The following is a 22,363-nucleotide window of genomic DNA, read 5'->3' as shown; positions in this document are numbered from 1 at the left end:
GTTCTTAGAATTAAAGACTGTTGGGATAAGTGAAATCTTAGGCATTGTGACCAAACAGGAGATGAGATATTTTGGACAGAGTATTTGGGGGAAATCCTGAAATCTCTAAAAAAATGTACAATGGTTGATTATTGGCTCCTCAAGTGAAAGCTTCTCTGAGCACACAATATACCTGCCCAGTGTTCTGTAACCAATGGAGAGTGCCACATCTCAGGTCTTCATCTTCTGTAGAGCCTCCACATTCTTGCCAGGAGTTTTCTCAGAGCTGCCTTCACATCCTTATTCCTCAGGGTGTAGATGAAGGGATTGAGGGTGGGAGTGATTATGGAATAGAAGAGGGAGATAAACTTGCCTTGTTCTTGGGAGTAGTTGGAAGGGGGCTGTAGGTACATATAAATGGCAGGAAGGTAGAAGAGGGAGACCACCACCAGGTGGGAGGAACAGGTTCCAAAGGCCTTGTGACGTCCCTTTGAGGACTGGATCCTGAGCACTGCGCGGACAATGAAGCTGTAGGACAAAAGGATGAGAGCTAGGGGGACCAGCACAAAGAAGGCCACCAGCACAGCCAGTGTGGCATCATTCACAGCTGTGTCAGCACATGACAGCTTGATCATAGCCGGCACCTCACAGAAGAAGTTGTTTAGCACTTGACGCCCACAGAAAGGCAATTGCACTGTCAAGACTACTTGAACTAGAGAGTTGCCAAAGCCACTTAGCCAGGCCACAGCCATGAGCTGCTGACAGAGAGGGCGGTGCATAATAAGGGCATACCGCAGGGGCTCACAGATGGCCACATAGCGGTCCAGGGCCATGGCAGCCAAAACAATGCATTCAGTACATCCCAACCAGTGGAAAACCGCGTACTGCACTGTGCAGCCACTGTAGCTGATGGTCTTCCTGGAGCTGCCCATGTTTACCAGCATCTGAGGGACCGTGGTGGTGGTATAGCAGAGGTCCAGGAAGGAGAGGTGACTGAGGAAGATGTACATGGGGCTGTGGAGCTGGGGATCCAGCCGGGACACCAAGATGATGGCAATATTTCCCAACATGGCAAGAACATAGGACACCAGGAGGACCACAAAGAGAGGGAGTTCCAGCCATGGCCTGCCAGAAATACCCAGAAGGATGAAGTCCCTGGGAGGATCTCCCAAGAAGCTCTGGTTGTCAGTTCTCATGCTGAGACATTTTCTGGTGCCTGTCAGATGAATCAAGAAAGTCAGAATGAGTAAAACCTGAGAAAAGGAGTTGTCTTCCTCAATCTGTGCTGTGCTTCCCTACACAGGTTCTACTCTGTTTTACCTCTGTAGAGCCACTGAGATGTGGGGAGTCAGAACCAGGAGGCAGATCAGCTGCATATGTATCTTGTTCTCCCTCCTGCTCTGTGATATTGACTATGCCATTTAATCTTTCTGAACTTCACTTTCTACATCTGCAACAAGGGGAGAGAATACCTGCTTCAACTATAGAGTCTTTGGGATGATAAAGGGACATTACCTTGGTGAAAGCATAGCATATGGACAATTTTCTTCCAATTTATTCAATGTTAGCCAGAGCTCCCAACACCATTAGAATGTTTGTCTGGTCTCTACAAACTCATTGACAAGAAATTTACCACTTTCTTAGGATTTCCTGTTTTGCATTTTAGAGGCATAGATGGAAGGGCGTTGAGAGGTGGCAAAAAGCAAGCATAAATACTTTGTAAGCAGTTGGGGGGTTATTACTATGAATATACCCTACTCATCTCCTAAGGCTTACATCTGGCTCCCTGCCCTCTGCACCATGCTGGTATTTCCCACCATGGCTGTTCACACACAGGCAGCACAGACTCTTGCCATGGCAGCAAAGAGAGCACAATCCAACATCCTGAGTCCCTGAGGTGGAAAAGATAAGTCATTACCACCCCTCACTGGATCATGGCACCTAATGTGATCCCAGATGATAGGATTTGAACACAGGGAGAAAGATTTTGGTCCAGTAAGGAACAGAGCCCCTGGTGTTGGCTACTGAAGGATCAGATTGTCTCCAATGCTAACATTTATCAGGCAGTTTGGACATTTGAATTCCCTATACAACTTCTTTGCCAAACAGCTGTTTCCTCTCAGAGTTGGAAAATACAGCAATTTGATTTCAGCCTCCAGCCTTCTACACTCTCCCCAGGATTATACAGCCTCAAGTTCATGATGGGGATGATATATTTCATGTAGAATTAAAAATAAATTAAATCCTGTCTGCAAGTCATTTGTGAAGGATTCATTTTTAGTTTCTTATTTGGTGCTTTATGCATAAAATATGAAATTCATGGAGATCTGCTCAGGTTGGATGCTGTAATAAATACCCTTCCAAGTTCTATATTCTGAAGAACTCCAGTACTATTTGAAAATAACTAAAACTCTGGGGCTTAAAGGGGTAAATAAGTGCAAATTGCCTTTCTTTCTTTGTTGCTTCAAAACTACATGCTATTTGTCAATGGAATACTATGCTGCTGTAAAAAAGAAGGAACTCTTACCATTTGCAACGGCATGGATGAAACTGGAGAGCATTATGCTAAGTGAAATAAACCAGTCAATGAAGGAAAAATACCACATAATCTCACTCATTCATGGATAATAAAGACCATTATAAACTTATGAACAATAATAGATACAGAGGCAGAGCTGCCTCAAACAGATTGCCAAACTGCAGCGGAAAGGCCGAGGAGGGTTGGGGGGAAGGAGGGAGGGGGATAAGAGATCAACTGAAGGACTTGTATGCATGCATATGAGCATAACCAATGGACATAAGACACGGGGGGGGGGAGGGGAGGCCAGGGGATTGTCAAGGGCGGGGGAAAAAATAGAACACATATGTAATACCCTTTGTAATACTTTAAGCAATAAAACAAAATAAATAAATAAATAAATAAATAAATAAATAAATAAATAAATAAATAAAAAAACAAAAAAACCCGACATGCTATTTGCTATAATGTCCTCAATATTTTTGTTTAAAACCTAATTATTGTACTTCTTCTCACTATTCAATTAAAAAAACTTCTAGGGTAAATCTTAGAGAATCTTATTCTTTTATCTCTAATGGGAACTCAGGACCCTGTTTTTGATGCAGTGAGCTGGTCAGGGCAAAATCAGACTAGCCCACTTTTTAAGATAAAAAAATAATTATGCCATTTCTCTTTCTTAAATGTCTGATTCCAAGATTTTTTCTTAGAGTCTAAATTGAACAAGAAAGAAAGTTACAGGGATAGTGAAGGAAGATAAAAAGTATGCAGGAGCTAAGAAATATGGAGGGGTAGATATGCTACATTTAATAAATATAAATTATAAAGTGATTACGATAAGCCTGGTGCCGTGATAACAACTTCCTATGATATCTGACTTAGTGCTTTGATGACTCAGTAAAGTAAAAGTTTTTACCCCAGTTTTACTGATGATCAGAGTGGTGTGGGGAGGATAGCTGGTCTACCTTAGATTATTTACACAGCAGCAAGCATCAAAGCCAAGACTGAAAGCTAAGGTCTGGCTCTTAACCATTATTCTCTCCAGCAGTTTGCTTTTTAAAAATCAGTTGCGGGGAGGGGGGATGGGTGGGCTGGAAGAGATTAACCAGATAATTTATATGCATATATGCATAGCTCAGGAACACAGACAATAGTGAGGTGAAGTCTTGGGGTGGGGCAGGAGCTGGGTGGAGGGGACAATGAGGGAAATAAGGGGGGGCATTTGTAATACCCTCTACAATAAAGATAAATTTTAAAAACCCACAAAGAACAGTAACGAAAAAAGCAGTTGGTGAATAGCATTAGCGCAAATGACTAAGAGAGAAGAGAATGCCTGAAAAAGGAGCATGTCACCAGACGGAAAGGGGCAAAGCAAATGAGTAGTAATTTCCAGTTCAGTGTACCAGGCATGCGTGGGTACACACACACACACACACACACACACACACACATACACACACAGCAAGCCTGCATACCATCCTGGCCTGACCATTCGAGCTCTGCATCCAGTCCTTTCCACATGGAGCTGGGCTTCAGATACAACCTCCACATTCCCTTGAACTTCTGTCTTCTTACTCCCCAAATAGAGATGTTCCTCAAGGTGTGACCTTGCTATTCTGGGTGAACACATTAATTCCAAAGTCAGCCACAATAGCCCTTAGCAGAATACTTCCAGAGCTGTGTCTCCAGCTGAAAATTCCTCACTGACGTCCAGCTCTCCTTTTAACATTGTTACCGGAGGCCATCCACATTTAACCTGTCAGCTGTTCCTCCAACTTCCAGCCCCTTCCTTTAATTTCTGGCTGCCTCTACATCAGTTACCCTGACTCCAACTATTCAGGTGATCTCTAATGATGTCCTCCTATTACTCATTCACCACATTTCTTCAGTGACTGTGTCCTGGCCACAGCTGTCTAGATCCTCACCACTGCTGTCCTGGACTAGTAGAGCCATTCGGAACCTTTGGAGCCCAACATATTTCTGTAGGCAATCCTTTTCCTATACAACCCATCACTCACCTTCACAATAGACTCATCTTTCCGAGACGCAGGTCTTAAAAGCAAAGATATCTTTAGTCCTTCCAGTTACCTAAAACTTAAGAACCCATCTCCTTAAATAGCATATGGTAAGAGTGAGGATTGCAGTCCTCTCACATGGATTCCTTAGCATTTCTTCTGGCCACTGTCATATCCCATGGGCTCTTTTAATGACCATCATTACACCATGCTTGCTGACAGTCCAGGCTGTGAACATGTGGATAGACCTGTGATGTATATCGTTCTCTGTGTAATATAGAACTCTAGTGACATATGTGGATATATCATAGTAATGCTTGGCATTTGATAGAGCATGTCTCCTGCTCCAACAAACAAGCAAGAAAATCTGGAAATAAGCTTATGAAGAGGGAAAATGACAATGAAGCCATGGGATTTTATTGCCTATCAGCCTAAAAGACCTCTTCCTTCAATCAAAATTCAGCCTAAATCCACGCCCTACCCAGATGACAGGTGCAGACCCTATTTAATAGCTGAGGCCATAGTTGGGACTGAGTGTGTGTGTGGTGGGGGGAGGGAGAGGGTGTGGGAACAGGCTTGCAGATGACATTTTCCTTCACAGATATGAACAGGGGCTCTTCAATCACAAAAAGGAAAAAAGATACATGATTTGTGTGTATCTCCTGTCCTGTTGACATGCTTATTTTTGGATGGAACTTCTGATCAGAGTAAAATCAATAAGTAAACTGGCACATGGAAGGGTCTGAAAGTAGCCTGTTTACTCAGCCCCTCTTCGCTGTGTTCTGCTCACTCACTGGGTGTCAGGTTGTGCATACCATTTTCTCAAAGGGAGTGCACCTTCCCTGCACAGGGCACCTGGGGTCTCACTGTAGCTTCCTTTATCAAGAGCCCTCGCTGATTCTCCACTGTGGACCATCCCCTGGAGGCTCGACCCGCAAAGGGTTTGAAGAGCACTGATAATCATATCTTCATAAGGGGACTGAGGTATAATTTTTCAAAATGCTTTAATTTTATTTTTTATTTGGTTTGACATGCTGTATTTTATTAATTCAGTTAATTCTAAGACATACATTTGCCTCTAAAATTGGGATGCATTTTATGATAGATGGTGTATTACAGTTTAGTTGGTAGCACTTTTTCTTTTTTTAAATTTTATTGTTTAAGGTATTACAAATAGTAGTACATATGTCTCTTTTTTCCCCCACTGACCTCCCCCCCGGCCTCCTCTATGCGCCCCACCCCCCCCGCTCTTGCCCTCGTCCCCTCGCCCCCAGTGTCTTGCGTCTGTTGGTTTTGCTTATGTGCACGCATTCAAGTCCTTCAATTAATTTTAGAGATTAAACAATATTTCCTAGAAAATAGTAAAAGAAGGGCAGTAAATCAGCCTTAAAACACTATCACCATCAGTCTACATACCAGGCACTAGGTATATGCCATTGCATGCTCTACTTCAACAGTGGGGCAGACTGAAACTTCATAAAGGTTAAGAACATCCTCCTCTTTCAGGTCAGCACTGCAATATGACTCCATGGGCTAAGCTGTTCAAGCCACCATTGCTGGTTCACACCGAAGAAACATTACCTCCTTCCAGGCCCTGGAAGTCATAACCGGTGGCCCAGGACACCACTGCCTCCAAAGGATCCACAGTCCCCATGTACATGCATGAGTTTTCATTAAATACCCTGTAAAGCTGGAAATTACTTAAGACCTTGCCTAATGGAAAATTTAGTAATGTGATATATCATTTGCTACTAATTTTTAATATGTTAAATTTTACTCGTTTTGTGGAGATTGTGATTTCTTTAAAAACAAACATCTTACACAGTGTGTCATTCACGGCACTTAGAATATGTGAGTGATGCGATTAATTCATGGAATGATTACTGATTTTGTTAACAAATCTAAGGGTCTCATTCCTCAAATAGCTCCTTCTTCTGGTTGTGGTGTGAAGAAAAAAGAAGAGGAGAAGGAGCTGGAACACAGCAGGATTGGGCCTCTGGGACCACAAAGAGAGGACATAAACCCAAGCAGGGAGGATGCCAGTCCCTGGAAGTATCCACCTGTCACTGAGACAGGAACAGTTCCTCCTGCACATGCTGGCTCCCCACTCATACTCCATTGTCTTTATTCTGTAAATATTTTATTTGCTGCTAAAATTCCGCTCAAAGCTTACTTTCTCTAGGCCCTAGAGTCTAGGGACTGGTACTATTTGCTTTACTTGCTGTGTTCCTTTCTTTCCACAACCATGTTGGGGTTAATATTGTTTTTGTGACTAAGGCTCAGTATTGTCCAAAATACTGAGGAGCAGCAGAAATGAGGTTCAGGGTCCTCATACACTCTGGGCAATACCCACCCTGCAGATGAGCATTAAACAACTGGTCTACCTAGAGGCAGGGATAGCATGTTCTGTTTCTGGCTGTCTTCTAGCTTGAACTTCACAATTTTACACATGCTGCTTCTTCATGCATGACCACTGTTTCTTGACCCATCCATCATCTGTTCTATGTCTCCATGGTCTCCAGCACAGACCAGCGCTTCCACTGCTACAGCCTGACCAATCTTTACTGCATTGTGCAGACTTTAGTTTGCCCAGAGTTGAGGACCAACTACTTACCTTCATGGTTCCCTGGTTTCCAGAGGGCTTGGTTAAGGAATGGGGGCTTTATTAGTAGACTGTGATGGTCTTAGCAGGGGAGGGACATTTAGGGATGTAGTCATTGGAAATGTTCTTTGTATTCAAGGAAGACATAACCTATTTGCTCTGATGAGGTTGCTGGGACATTGTCCTTACCTGAGTCTCACCTTCTGAGCAGGTGTGGAGAGATTGTTCTGTCTAGAAGAGGAGCCTGCCTTCCATTGCAGCATGCTCGCTGGGGAGATTTGGTACTTTCCGGGTCTGTATGGGTGATGGGGGAGCTCTGTGGATCTGCTCTAGCCTTGGTCCCCAGAGTACCTGCAGAGACTTTGAGCAAGCATACAGTAGAGCAAGCTTATATGCTTATGCCATGGAGGTTACTTCTGAGGTTAAGGTTCTTAGGTGGCAAGCCCTTTTAAATTTATTTCTCAGTTTAAACTTGACCTCATTCTCTTCACTCATTTCTATAAAGGCTCTGTTTCCACCCCCCCCCCCCCCCCGCCAAAAAAAACATTGAGAAGAAAACCTTGGTCTCTTCTGGCTGGGAAATTATCCCTGATGATTTGTTTAATTAGTACCTGAGTGTTAGCTGCTAATTGATGTAGTGTGTGAGCTTGGAGTACTTGCAATTAGTGATAAATGTTAGAAGACCAGAGGACTAATTATTTCTAATAATTAGAAATGAGGACTCTATATTTTTAACTCTTTAGGGTATGTGGAAGTTGCCATAAAGTCAGAATGGAAGAATAACTTGTACAGCATGTTATTCAGTTAGAGTGTAGGCATTGCACAGGCTTCAGCACCAAGCTCAACCACTCATGTCTATATGCCTTTAAGCAGGTTATCTAACCTCTCTGTGTCTCACCTGCCCCTTTTGTCTCCAGCATAGACCTTTGGAAACCAGTGGTCTCCAGCATACACAATAGAAGTACAAGAAGCGCTAGTATTGCCCTCCACAGGCTGTTATAAATGCAAAATGAGTTGATTTTGCAAAGCACTCAGAACAGTGACTGGCATAGAATAGTACTTAGAATTTTTTTCTGACTACTACATGTGGTTTCAACTGCCTATTCTATTTGTCACAGGGAAAGGATGGACAGCAGAGCCTTTTATGAAACAGCCAGCATGAAGTAATGCAAGTCTTAATTCATGAGCTGTGAGCCACATGAGTAAATCCAAGCTAGTACTAAAAACAACCATAAACAGTGATGCCTTTGGACAGTTACCTTTGCTCTTCGTGTTTTGACTTGATCATCTGTAGTCTCTAGTTCTAGATGTCTGAGTGGGTATTAGGTGAGATAATGGCAGCAGTGGTTTCATTTTTACATCCTGGGGTTTTAGGAACATTTTTTTCTAGAGTTAGAGAGAGAATAGAGGGCCTCTACAAAAGGTAAACAGGAGATTGTACTTGGGTGATGAAGTAGGGAAATTCCCTAATTCTAAGTATTGCTCTGCTGTGTGCTCTCTCCCATGGAGAGCCAGATGTGGGATGTGGAACATCTTAGAAGCTGTCCTGACATCCAGATGGGATAATCTTGAGAGAGAGATAGAGAGAGATTTGAATATCTTAACATTGAAAAAAAAGAGATGGACTTGACCATTTTGTGCTAAGAAATGCTGTTTTATTGTAGATGGAAACTCTTATAACTGACACTAACATAGGGTCCTTAGGCATTATACCAATCATCACCTTCCTCCCCCCACCTTCAAAAATCTTTCTGCCACTCATACTGTGAACAGTCCCTGTGGCTCCAGACAGCAACATGTGGAGAAGAGAGTTCTTGTTCTACTTAGAATAAACTGGAAGGTTCTCTTGTAGAAGAGGAGGATGTGATGTGGGTTGTCTGATTTCTGCAATTTCTTGTTATTTTCTGCTGTGGTTAAGATTACAGGAGAGAAAGATTTATACTGATAATTACGAGAAGCATCTCTAGACAATATTTCTTTAACATGAGACCAGTAGAAGGTGATGGTAAAAAGTGACTTTTATATAGTCATATGAATTTGAATAAAACCCAAAGCACCCACTTTATTAACCATCAGACCTTGAATGGTTACATAAGTTTCCTGAAGCTCAGTTTCCTCATCTATAAAATAGAAATAACAATATATGACCACTAGTTTTATTATGATAAAAATGGAAATAACAACATGCAAATATCTCAGCATAGTTCCTGGTACAAAACTGAGTAGGTGGTAATTTACACTTCCTTCCTTCCAGCTTTCATTCCTCCCATCGACTCATCAAATATTAAAGGAGTTTTAGTATGTGCCATGCAGTATGATAAGTGGTGATAAAGTGTAAATAGAACTATATGGCTCTCAAAATACTTTTTGGGGTGATGGGATAGTTCTGTGTCAGAATTGGGATTATACAGGTTATCTAACCTCTCTGTGCCTATATTTACAAAAATTCATCAAACTCTGCATTTAAACAAGTGAATTTTGTTGAATGTAAATTGTGCTTCATTGAAACTAAAAATTTATGTGAGCACATATGTTGCTACCAGGATAGTGTAGGAAAACATATATTAAGCAAATAACTGCATGACAATAAAAATACAATTGTAAGAAGGATTGGAAAGAAAGAGAAAGGACAATTAGTGAATGCTTCAGAAAGAACAGAACCCTGACTGGAAGACATGCTGGGCAAAGAAGAATCTCCTGGGCATGGTGGTGGTCAACCTGGTCATCGTTTTCCACCTCAAGTTTACTGTCTTTTGGCTAACATTGATCAGGATAGTACATGGTCACACCTCTGTGCTATATCTGTTTTAAAATGATGATAATGGCAGTTAGCATTGACCCATCTTCATCAAGACACAGTGTGCAGTGATGGACTTTGTTACATTCATGCCCTCAACCTGCCCTCTTGAGTGGCAATATCCATGGTGTCCATGTGATACAATTTATGCTTTATATAATGAGACTTTTACCAGATTTAGAACCAAGATCCTTGTTCAGAAAAGATCATACTAGAACCTTCAGGATATATACTGTTTCATCAAAAGAGGCCACGCCAATGCAGCCTCAATTGTAAACATAAACAGTATTCTCCTCATTTCAAAGCTTCATACTCAAGTTCTGAGCTCTATAAACAGGAATTCTTAATGTTTGAAATCACATTTTAGTGAAAACGCCACTTAAAATAGCCGGACTTGTTAATATTATCAGAATTCTCGTCATTTCAGAGCTTTCTACCTGTAATCTCGGTAATGGAACTCGGCATTAAATGTAGTTAGATTCTATTGATTTGTGTTTCAACTGTTAGCTACACGTTGAAATTCATTTCCTGAAAGATAATTGTGTATTTTAAGAGTTTTACCACATTTTGACAGTTTCCTTAGAAGTACATACTACAACCTTCAGGATATAAACTCTTTCAGTCAAAAAACGCCACGCCAATTCAGCCTCAATTGTAAACATAAACAGTATTCTCCTCATTTAAAAGCTTTATACACAAGTTCTGAGCTCTATAAACAGGAATTCTTAATGTTTGAAATCACATTTTAGTGAAAACGCCACTTAAAAGAAAGCCAGACTTTTTATTTTTTTTATTTTTTATTTTTTATTTTTTATTTTTTATTTTTTCTTCTAAAAGCTATGCGCCATGGTGGCAAAATTTTAATATTGCATACATATTTAACATGGAAAAAGAAAGTCTCCAATGGTATCCTCTCCTGAAGCTAATCATGGTTAATAGTTTGGGACATAGTCCTTTTTTTTTTTTTTAATTAAATCTTTATAGTTCAGATTATTACATTTGTTCCTCTTTTTTCCCCCCATAACTCCCCTCCTCCCAGTTCCCGCCCCACCCTCTGCCCTCACTCCCCACCCACTGTCCTCATCCATAGGTGCACGATTTTTCATATAATCCTGGTTTGGTGGTGATGAACTCCTTTAGCTTTTCCTTATCTGTGAAGCTCTTTATCTGACCTTCAATTCTGAATGATAGCTTTGCTGGATAAAGTAATCTTGGTTGTAGGTTCTTGGTATTCATCACTTTGAATATTTCTTGCCACTCCCTTCTGGCCTGCAAAGTTTCTGTTGAGAAATCAGCTGACAGTCGTATGGGTATTCCCTTGTAAGTAACTGAGTTTCTTTCTCTTGCTGTTTTTAAGATTCTCTCTTTGTCTTTTGCTCTTGGCATTTTAATTATGATGTGTCTTGGTGTGGTCCTCTTTGGATTCCTTTTGTTTGGGGTTCTCCGCGCTTCTAGGACCTGTAAGTCCATTTCTTTCACCAGGTGGGGGAAGTTTTCTGTCATGATTTCTTCAAATAGGTTTTCAATATCTTGGTCTCTCTCATCTTCTGGCACCCCTATAATTCTGATGTTGGTACGCTTGAAGCTGTCCCAGAGGCTCCTTACACTATCCTCGCATTTTTGGATTCTTTTTTCATTTTGCTTTTCTGGTTGGGTGTTTTTTGCTTCCTCACATTTCAAATCATTGACTTGATTCTTGCACTCCTCTGGTCTGCTGTCGGGAGTCTGTATAATATTCGTTATTTCAGTCTGTGTATGCTTAATTTCTAGTTGGTTCCCCAATATAACATCGAGGGTCTCATTAGTTTTCTTGTAGATCTCATTAAGTATATCGGCGGCTTCTAAACAGTTCTTGAGAGACCTTAAAAGTGTGGTTCTGAACTCTATATCTTCCATTGACAATTTTGTCCTGTTTCTTTGTCTCCGCATTTTGTTATGCTTCCTTGGTGCACCCCCTAGTGGTCTTTGTGCGCAGTCTTATAGTTAAACCTTGATTGTTGTAGCTAATACCAGGGAGGGTTTGACCTCCAGGCCAAGTGGCTATGAGAATCAGCTGTGTCTGCAGCGAGAGAACTTCTGTCCTCTAGGGAGGTGCTAATCTAGCCATTGCCTGAGGCTATCCGGCAAATGCCTCGGTGCAGGGCTTGGGCGGGGCAGGTCGTGCAGGATCCACAGCGTGGGCTGGAGAGAGCAGTTATGGCAGCTCTCAGTCCTGTCCCCAGGGACTCTGCCTCTCTGAGTCCCAGCACCCGCAAAACCTCGGAGAGAAAGCTGCACTCGCTCTGACCGAAGCCAGACAGTCCTGCTTCTCCCGTTTGAGTCTGGGTCCCTAAAGACTCGCCCGTATCTGGAGCTCAGAGTCTGGGACTCCCTCCCTATTGAAAACGCCAACCCCGCCCTCCACAGCCAGCCCGCTCCGCATACTCCGCACCTCAGAATTTGAATTCAGCACTACGCCTCCTCTGAGTGTCCGTATGCGTTTCTCTTTCCTCCTAGTTGTAGGACTTGCACTCAGCCAGCGTTCCTGTGGTTCTGGGTGATGTCCGTTCCGTTTTTTATTTTCACTTTTGAAGTAGTTGTTCAAGGCAGCAAACTCTGGCGTTAACCTATGCTGCCATCTTGGTTCTCCGGACTTTTTAATATTATCAGAATTATCGTGATTTCAGAGCTTTCTACCTGTAATCTCGGTAAGTGAACTCGGCATTAAATGCGGTTAGAATCTATTTACTTGTATTTCAACTGTTTGTTACAGATTCATATTCATTCCTGGAAAGATAATTGTGTATTTTAAGAGTTTTACCACATTTTGAAACATTCCTTAGAATAGATACTAGAACCTTCAGTGTATACACTGTTTCAGTCAAAAAAGCGTGGCCAATTCAGCCTCAATTGTAAACATAAACAGTATTCTCCTCATTTAAAAGCTTTATACACAAGTTCTGAGCTCTATAAACAGGAATTCTTAATTTGTGAAATCACATTTTAGTGAAAACGCCACTTAAGATACCAGGACTTGTTAATATTATCAGAATTCTCGTCATTTCAGAGCTTTCTACCAGGAATCTCGGTAATGGAATTAGGCATTAAATGTGGTTAGAATCTATTTACTTGTGTTTCAACTGTTTGTTACCCGTTCATATTCATTTCCTGGAAAGATAATTGTGTATTTTAAGAGTTTTACCACAATTTAACAGTTTCCTTAGAGGTATACACTAGAACCTTCAGGATATAAAGTGTTTCAGTGAAAAAACGCGTGACCAATTAAGCCTCAATTGTAAACATGAACAGTGTGCTCCTCATTTAAAAGCTTTATACACAAGTTCTGAGCTCTATAAACAGGAATTCTTAATGTTTGAAATCACATTTTAGTGAAAACGCCACCTAAAATAGCCGGAGTTGTTAATATTATCAGAATTCTCATCATTTCACAGCTGTCTACCTGTAATCTCGGTAATGGAACTGGGCATTAAATGTGGTTAGAATCTATTTCTTTGTGTTTCAACTGTTTGTTACACGTTCATATTCATTTCCCGGAACGATAATTGTGTATTTTTATAGTTTTACCACATTTTGAAAGTTTCCTTAGAATTTATAATAGAACCTTCAGGATATACACTGTTTCAGTCAAAAGACGCCAAGCCAATTCAGCGTCAATTGTAAACATAAACAGTATTCTCCTCATTTAAAAGTTTTATACATCAGTTCTGAGATCTATAAACAGAAATTCTTAATGTTTGAAATCACATTTTATGAAAACGCCACTTAAAATAGCCAGGGTTGTTAATATGATCAGAATTCTCCTCATTTCAGAGCTTTCTACCTGTAATCTCAGTAATTAACCTCGGAATTAAATGTGGTTAGAATCTATTTACTTGTATTCAACTATTTGTTACACATTAATATTCATTTCCTAGAAAGATAATTCTGTATTTTAAGAGTTTTACCACATTTTGACAGTTTCCTTAGAGGTATATACGAAAACCTTCAGGATATAAACTGTTTCAGTCAAAAAACGCCATAGCAATTCAGCCTCAATTGTAAACATAAACAGTATTCTCCTCATTTCAAAGCTTTCTACACAAGTTCTGAGCTCCATAAACAGGAATTCTTATTGTTTGAAATCACATCTTAGTGTAAACGCCACTTAAAATAGCCAGAGTTGTTAATATTATCAGAATTCTCATCATTTCAGAGCTCTGTACGTGTAATCTCGGTATTGGAACTCCGCATTAAATGTAGTCAGATTCAATTTACTTGTATTTGAACTGTTTGTTACACGTTCATATTCATTTCCTGGAAGGATAATTGTGTATTTTAAGAGTTTTACCACATTTTTACAGTTTCCATAGTGGTATATAGTAGCACCTTCAGGATATACACTGTTTCATTCAAAAAACGCGTGGCCAATTAAGCCTCAATTGTAAACATAAACAGTATTCTCCTCATTTCAAAGCTTCATACACAAGTTCTGAGGTCTATATACAGGAATTCTTAATAGTTTGAAATCATATTTTAGTGAAAAAGACACTTAATATAGCCAGAGTTGTTAATAACAGAATTCTCGTCATTTCAGAGCTTCCTACCTGTAATCTTGGTAATTGAACTGGGCATTAAATATGGCTAGAATCTATTTCCTTGTATTCCAACTGTTTGTTAGACGTTCATATTCATTTCCTGGAAAGATAATTCTGTATTTTAAGAGTCTTACCAGATTTTGAGAGTTTCCATAGAGGTATATACTAGAACCTTCAGGATATAAACTGTGTAAGTCAATAAACGCGTGGAAAATTAAGCCTCAATTGTAAACATAAGCAGTATTCTCCTCATTTCAAAGCTTTATACACAAGTTCTGAGCTCCATAAACAGGAATGAATTCTTAATGTTTGAAATCACATTTTAGTGATAACGCCACTTAAAATAGCCAGAGTTGTTAATATTATTAGAATTGTCGTCATTTCAGAGCTCTCTACCTGTAATCTCGGTTTGGAACTCGGCATTAAATGTAGTCAGATTCAATTTACTTGTATTTGAACTGTTTGTTACACGTTCATATTCATTTTCTGGAAGGATAATTGTGTATTTTAAGAGTTTTACCACATTTTGATAGTTTACTTAGAGGTATATACCAAAACCTTCAGGATATATATGCTGTTTCATTCAAAAAACGCCATAGCAATTCAGCCTCAATTGTAAACATAAACAGGATTCTCCTCATTTCAAAGCTTCATAAACACGTTCTCAGCTCTATAAACCGGACTTCTTAATGTTTGAAAACACATTTTAGTGAAAACGCCACTTAAAATAGCCGGCGTTCTTAATATTATCAGAATTCTCCTTTTTTCAGAGCTTTCTACCTGTAATCTCGGTAGTTGAACTCGGCATTAAATGTGGTTAGAATCTATTTCCTTGTATTTCAACCGTTAGTTACATGTTCATATTCATTTCCTGGAAAGATAATTCTGTATTTTAAGAGTTTGACCACATTTTGACAGTTTCCTTACAAGTATATACAAACCTCCAGTATATAAACTGTTTCAGTCAAAAAACACCATAGCAATTCAGCCTCAATTGTAAACATAAACAGTATTCTCCTCATTTCAAAGCTTCATACACAAGTTCTGAGGTCTATAAACAGGAATTCTAAATGTTTGAAATCACAGTTTAGTGAAAACTCCACTTAAAATAGCCGGACTTGTTAATATTATCAAAATTCTCCTCCTTTCAGAGCCTACTACCTGTAATCTCGGTAATTGAACTCGGCAGTAAATGTGGTTAGAATCTATTTACTTGTATTTCAACTGTTAGTTACACGTTCATATTCATTTCCTGGAAAGATAATTGTGTATTTTAAGAGTTTGACCACATTTTGACAGTTTCCTTAGAAGTATATACTAGAACCTTCAGGATATACATGGTTTCAGTCTAAAAACGTGAAACCAATTAAGCCTCAATTGTAAACATAAACAGTATTCTCCTCATTTCAGAGCTGTATACACAAGTTCTGAGCTCTATAAACAGGAATTCCTAATGTTTGAAATCACAGTTTAGTGAAAACTCCACTTAAAATAGCCGGACTTGTTAATATTATCAGAATTCTCCTCCTTTCAGAGCTTTCTACCTGTAATCTCGGTAATTGAACTCGGCAGTAAATGTGGTTAGAATCTATTTACTTGTATTTCAACTGTTAGTTACACGTTCATATTCATTTCCTGGAAAGATAATTCTGTATTTTAAGAGTTTGACCACATTTTCACAGTTTCCATAGAGGTATATACTAGAACCTTCAGGATATACACTGTGTAAGTCAATAAACGCGAGGAAAATTAAGCCTCAATTGTAAACATAAGCAATGTTCTCCTCATTTCAAAGCTTTATACACAAGTTCTGAGCTCTATAAAGAGGAATTCTTAATGTTTGAAATCACATTTTAGTGAAAACACCACTTAAAATAGCCAGAGTTGTTAATATTATTAGAATTGTCGTCATTTCAGAGCTCTCTACCTGTAATCTCGGTAATTGAACTCGGCGCTAAATGTAGTTAGATTCTATTTACTTGTGTTTCAACTGTTTGTTACACGTTCATATTCATTTTCTGGAAGGATAATTGTGTATTTTAAGAGTTTTACCACATTTTGATAGTTTACTTAGAGGTATATACCAAAACCTTCAGGATATATATGCTGTTTCATTCAAAAAACGCCATAGCAATTCAGCCTCAATTGTAAACATAAACAGGATTCTCCTCATTTCAAAGCTTCATAAACACGTTCTCAGCTCTATAAACCGGACTTCTTAATGTTTGAAAACACATTTTAGTGAAAACGCCACTTAAAATAGCCGGCGCTCTCAATATTATCAGAATTCTCGTCATTTCAGAGCTTTCTACCTGTAATCTCGGTAATGGAACTCGGCATTAAATGTGGTTAGAATCTATTTCCTTGTATTTCAACTGTTAGTTACATGTTCATATTCATTTCCTGGAAAGATAATTCTGTATTTTAAGAGTTTGACCACATTTTGACAGTTTCCTTAGAGGTATATACCAACCTCCAGTATATAAACTGTTTCAGTCAAAAAACACCATAGCAATTCAGCCTCAATTGTAAACATAAACAGTATTCTCCTCATTTCAAAGCTTCATACACAAGTTTTGAGCTCCATAAACAGGAATTCTTATTGTTTGAAATTACATTTTAGTGAAAACTCCACTTAAAATAGCCAGACTTGTTAATATTATCAGAATTCTCATCATTTCAGAGCTTTCTACCTGTAATCTGGGTAATTGAACTCGGCATTAAATGTAGTTAGAATCTATTTACTTGTATTTCAACTGTTAGTTACACGTTCATATTCATTTCCTGGAAAGATAATTGTGTATTTTAAGAGTTTGACCACATTTAGTCAGCATCCTTAGAAGTACATACTAAAACCTTCAGGATATACACGGTTTCAGTCTAAAAACGTGAAGCCAATTAAGCCTCAATTGTAAACATAAACAGTATTCTCCTCATTTAAAAGCTTCATACACAAGTTCTGAGCTCTATAAACAGGAATTCCTAATGTTTGAAATAACATTTTAGTGAAAACGCCACTTAAAATAGCCGGACTTGTTATTATTATCAGAATTCTCGTCATTTCAGAGCTTTCTACCTGTAATCTCGGTAATTGAACTCGGCATTAAATATGGTTAGAATCTATTTACTTGTATTTCAACTGTTAGTTACACGTTCATATTCATTTCCTGGAAATATCATTCTGTATTTTAAGAGTTTTACCACATTTTGACAGTTTCCTTAGAAGTATATACTAGAACCTTCAGGATATACCTGGTTTCAGTCAAAAAACGCCAGTCCAATTAAGCCTCAATTGTAAACATAAACAGTATTCTCCTCATTTCAAAGCTGTATACTCAAATTCTGAGCTCTATAAACAGGAATTCTTAATGTTTGAAATCACAGTTTAGTGAAACCGCCACTTAAAATAGCCTGACTTGTTAATATTATCAGAATTCTCCTCCTTACTGAGCTTTCTACCTGTAATCTCGGTAATTGAACTCGGCAGTAAATGTAGTTAGAATCTATTTACTTGTGTTTCAACTGTTAGTTACACGTTCATATTCATTTCCTGGAAAGATAATTGTGTATTTTAAGAGTTTTACCACATTTTGACAGTTTCCTTAGAAGTATATACTAGAACCTTCAGGATATAAACTGTTTCAGTCACAAAACGCCACGCCAATTCCGCGTGAATTGTAAACATAAACAGTATCTTAATCATTTGAAAGCTTTATACACAAGTTCTGAGCTCTATAAACAGTAATTCTAAGTGTTTCAAATCACATTTTAGTGTAAACGCCACTTAAAATAGACGGAGTTGTTAATATTATCAGAATTCTCGTCATTTCAGAGCTTTCTACCTGTATTCTCGGTAATTGAACTCAGCATTAAATGTAGTTAGAATCTATTTTCATGTGTTTCAACTGTTTGTTCCACGTTCATTTTCATTTCCTTGAAAGATAATTGTGTATTTTAAGAGTTTTACCACATTTTGACGGTTTCCTTAGAAGTACATACTAGAACTTTCAGGATATAAACTGTTTCTGTCAAAAGACGCCACGCCAATTCAGAGTCAATTGTAAACATAAACAGTATTCTTCTAACTTGAAATGTTTATACACAAGTTCTGAGCTCTATAAACAGTAATTCTAAGTGTTTCAAATCACATTTTAGTGGGAGAAACTATGATGGAGGCATAGGGAAACACCGAAATTGCTGCCTCCTACAACAACTTCAAAACACAATAAAAAGACAAAACCGACATCATCCAGAACTTTCAGGAAGGCTGGCGGAGTGGAAATTCTACAAGTAGAAGGAAAGAGAAAAGCACATTGAGGGTCAGGAGCTGCGGAAGTAAAGTGCAAAGGTACAGAGGCTCGAGAGTGGGCGGAAAGGGGCTGGTACCTGAGGACGTGGCTGTGTTTTTGAATCGGGAGGGAGTCACAAGCTCCCGACTGCTCTGAACTCCGGTTCCGGGAAGTCTCTGTTGACCCAGGACTCATACGGGGAGAAACTGGACTGTCTGGCAGCTGGCCGAATCGGAACTCAAGGGCGGCTTTCCCTCAGAGGTGCTTGTAGCAATTAAATTATCAGGACACTGAGACTCGAGAGGCCCCTTAGGGCAGGGCTGAGAATCCACCATAGTTCCTTGCTCCGCCCTTTGATTCCCTGAGACCCCGCCCCACCCAGGCTGCGGCAGAAGCTTTTGCATATGAATGCCCTGGCCCTTTGCAACCTGAAAATTACCTAACAAACTGCAGCTGGGCCATACAAACCCAGAACTTCCAGGAGAAGGCCCAAGGCCCCACAGCAGCTTGCATTACTTCAGAGCTGGGCCTCATCAGGGCACCTCCAAACTCCAAAAAAGAAGGGGAATCTGCAGTTCTCTTCATAGCTCCTGCTGGGTAACCTCCAAGAGCCAGTGTACCCAGTGGTCAGAGGGGGACCATCCGGATTACAACTCCTTAGATCCATAAGGGACACACCCAGGAGACAGACTCAGTGAGCACCAAAGCCCCACTGAAGCAAGTCTTGCCCCAGAAGGGTGTCTTCAGCACAGAAGTTCTCCCACTGCAGACACAGCCGATTCTCACTGCCAATTGGCCTGGAGGTCAACTCCTCCCAGTGATCCTACAACAATCAAGGCATAACTACAACAAGACTGTGCACAAAGCCCACAAGGGGGTGCACCAAGAGTGTCCACCTCAGGTAACGGGGGAGGCTGAGCCACTAGGCCCTACAGGACACCTAGCAAACAAAACCACTCTACCAACACAGAGAAGCATAAAAAATGCGGAGACAAAGAAACAGGTCACAAATGACAGAAATGGAGGAAAGCAAACGACTGGATATAGAGTTCAAAACCACGTTTATAAGGTTTTTCAAGAATTTTATGGAAACCACCGATAAATTTAGTGAGACCCTCAAGAAATCTAGTGAGACCCTCGAGGATATGAAAAAGGACCAACTAGAAATTAAGCATACACTGACTGAAATAAAGAATAATATACAGAGATCAAACAGCAGACAAGAGGATCCCAAGAATCAAGTCAAAGTTTTGAAATACAAAGAAACAAAAAATACCCAACCGAAAAAGAAAAAAGAAAAAAGATTCCAAAATATGAAGATAGTGTAAGGAGCCTCTGGGACAACTTCAAGCGTATCAACATCAGAATTATAGGGGTGCCAGAAGAAAAGAGAGGGCAAGATATTGAAAACCTATTTGAAGAAATAATGACAGAAAACTTCCTCTACCTGGTGAAAGAAATAGACTTACAAGTCCAGAAAGCACAGAGAATCCCAAACAAAAGGAACCCAAAGAGGACCACACCAAGACACATCATAATTAAAATTCCAAGAACAAAAGATAAAGAGAGAATCTTAAAAGCAGCAAGAGAAAGAAAGTCAGTTACCTACAAGGGAGTACCCATACGACTGTCAGCTGATTTCTCAACAGAAACCATGCAGGCCAGAAGAGAGTGGCAAGAAATATTCAAAGTGATGAATGCCAAGAACCTACAACCAAGATTACTTTATCCAGCAAAGCTATCATTCAGAATAGAAGGTCAGATAAAGAGCTTTACAGATAAGAAAAAGCTAAAGGAGTTCATTGCCACCAAACCAGCATTATATGAAATGCTGAAAGGTATTCTTTAAGAAGAGGAAGAAGAAAAAGGACTCTTACCATTTGCCACAGCACGGATGTAACTAGAGAGCGGATAAATACCACGTGATCTCACTCATTTGTGCAATATAATGAACAACATAAACTGGTGAACAAAGACTGATCCAGAGATGGAGGGGCATTGATTGGACTGTCGGGCCTTGGAGGGAAAGTAGGGGAGGGTGGGGGTAAGGGGGAAAGATCAACCAAAGGACTTATAAGCAAGCATATAGGCCTAACCAATGGACACGGACAACAAGGGGGTGAGGGCATGAGAGGGGGGGATAGGGGGTAACGTGGGGATAAGGACACATATGTAATATATTAATCAATAAAAAATGTATTTAAAAAAAAAAGAAAAAGAAAACACATTTTAGTGAAAACACCACTTAAAAAAGCCGGAGTTGTTAATATGATCAGAATTCTCGACATTTCAGAGCTCTACCTGTAATCTCGGTAACTGAACTCGGCATTAAATGTAGTTAGAATCTATTTTCATGTGTTTCAACTGTTTGTTACATGTTCATATTCATTTCCAAGAAAGATAATTGTGTATTTTAAGAGTTTTACCACATTTTGACAGTTACTTACAGGTATATACTAGAACCTCCAGGATAGACACTATTTCAGTCAAAAAACACGTGGCCAATTAAGCCTCAATTGTAAACATAAACAGTATTCTCCTCATTTGAAAGCTTTATACAAAAGTTCTGAGCTCTATAAATAGGAATTCTTAATGTTTCAAATCACATTTTAGTGAAAACGCCACATAAAATAGCCCGAGTTGTTAATATTATCAGAGTTCTCCTCATTTCAGACCTTTCTACCTGTAATCTCAGTAATTGAACTCGGCATTAAATGTAGTTAGAATCTATTTACTTGTGTTCCTACTGTTAGTTACACGTTCATATTCATTTCCTGGAAAGATAATTGTGTATTTTAAGAGTTTTACCACATTTTGACAGTTTCCTTAGAACTACATACTAGAAACTTCAGGATATAAACTGTTTCAGTGATAATACTCGTGGCCAATTAAGCCTCAATTGTAAACATAAACAGTATTCTAATCATTTGAAAGCTTTATACACAAGTTCTGAGCTCTATAAACAGTAATTCTAAGTGTTTCAAATCACATTTTAGTGTAAACGCCACTTAAAATAGACGGAGTTGTTAATATTATCAGAGTTCTCGTCATTTCAGAGCTTTCTACCTGTAATCTCGGTAATTGAACTCGGCATTAAATGTAGTTAGAATCTATTTACTTGTGTTCCTACTGTTAGTTACACGTTCATATTCATTTCCTGGAAAGATAATTGTGTATTTTAAGAGTTTTACCACATTTTGACAGTTTCCTTAGAAGTACATACTAGAACCTTCAGGATATAAACTGTTTCAGTGAGAAGACGCCACGCCAATTCAGAGTCAATTGTAAACATAAACAGTATTCTTCTAACTTGAAATGTTTATACACAAGTTCTGAGCTCTATAAACAGTAATTCTAAGTGTTTCAAATCACATTTTAGTGTAAACGCCACTTAAAATAGACGGAGTTGTTAATATTATCAGAATTCTCGTCATTTCAGAGCTTTCTACCTGTATTCTCGGTAATTGAACTCAGCATTAAATGTATTTAGAATCTATTTACTTGGGTTTCAACTGTTTGTTCCACATTCATTTTCATTTCCATGAAAGATAATTGTGTATTTTAAGAGTTTTACCACATTTTGACAGTTACT

The 22,363-nt window shown here is 39.2% G+C and overlaps 1 protein-coding gene across 1 annotated transcript; it reads right to left on the bottom strand.

Moving 5' to 3' along the window:
* Positions 1 to 218: 218 nt before the first annotated feature.
* On the bottom strand, positions 219 to 1,175 carry LOC118657737 (olfactory receptor 2B11). Its single transcript, XM_036312214.1, has one exon. The coding sequence runs from the start codon at positions 1,173 to 1,175 to the stop codon at positions 219 to 221; it is 957 nt and encodes a 318-aa protein (XP_036168107.1).
* Positions 1,176 to 22,363: the final 21,188 nt, after the last annotated feature.

This window comes from Myotis myotis, unplaced genomic scaffold (assembly GCF_014108235.1).
Source record: "Myotis myotis isolate mMyoMyo1 unplaced genomic scaffold, mMyoMyo1.p scaffold_m19_p_6, whole genome shotgun sequence".
NCBI classification, from domain to species: Eukaryota; Metazoa; Chordata; class Mammalia; order Chiroptera; family Vespertilionidae; genus Myotis; species Myotis myotis.
Note: the sequence above shows the minus strand (reverse complement) of the source record. Positions and strands in the feature narration are given on the sequence as shown.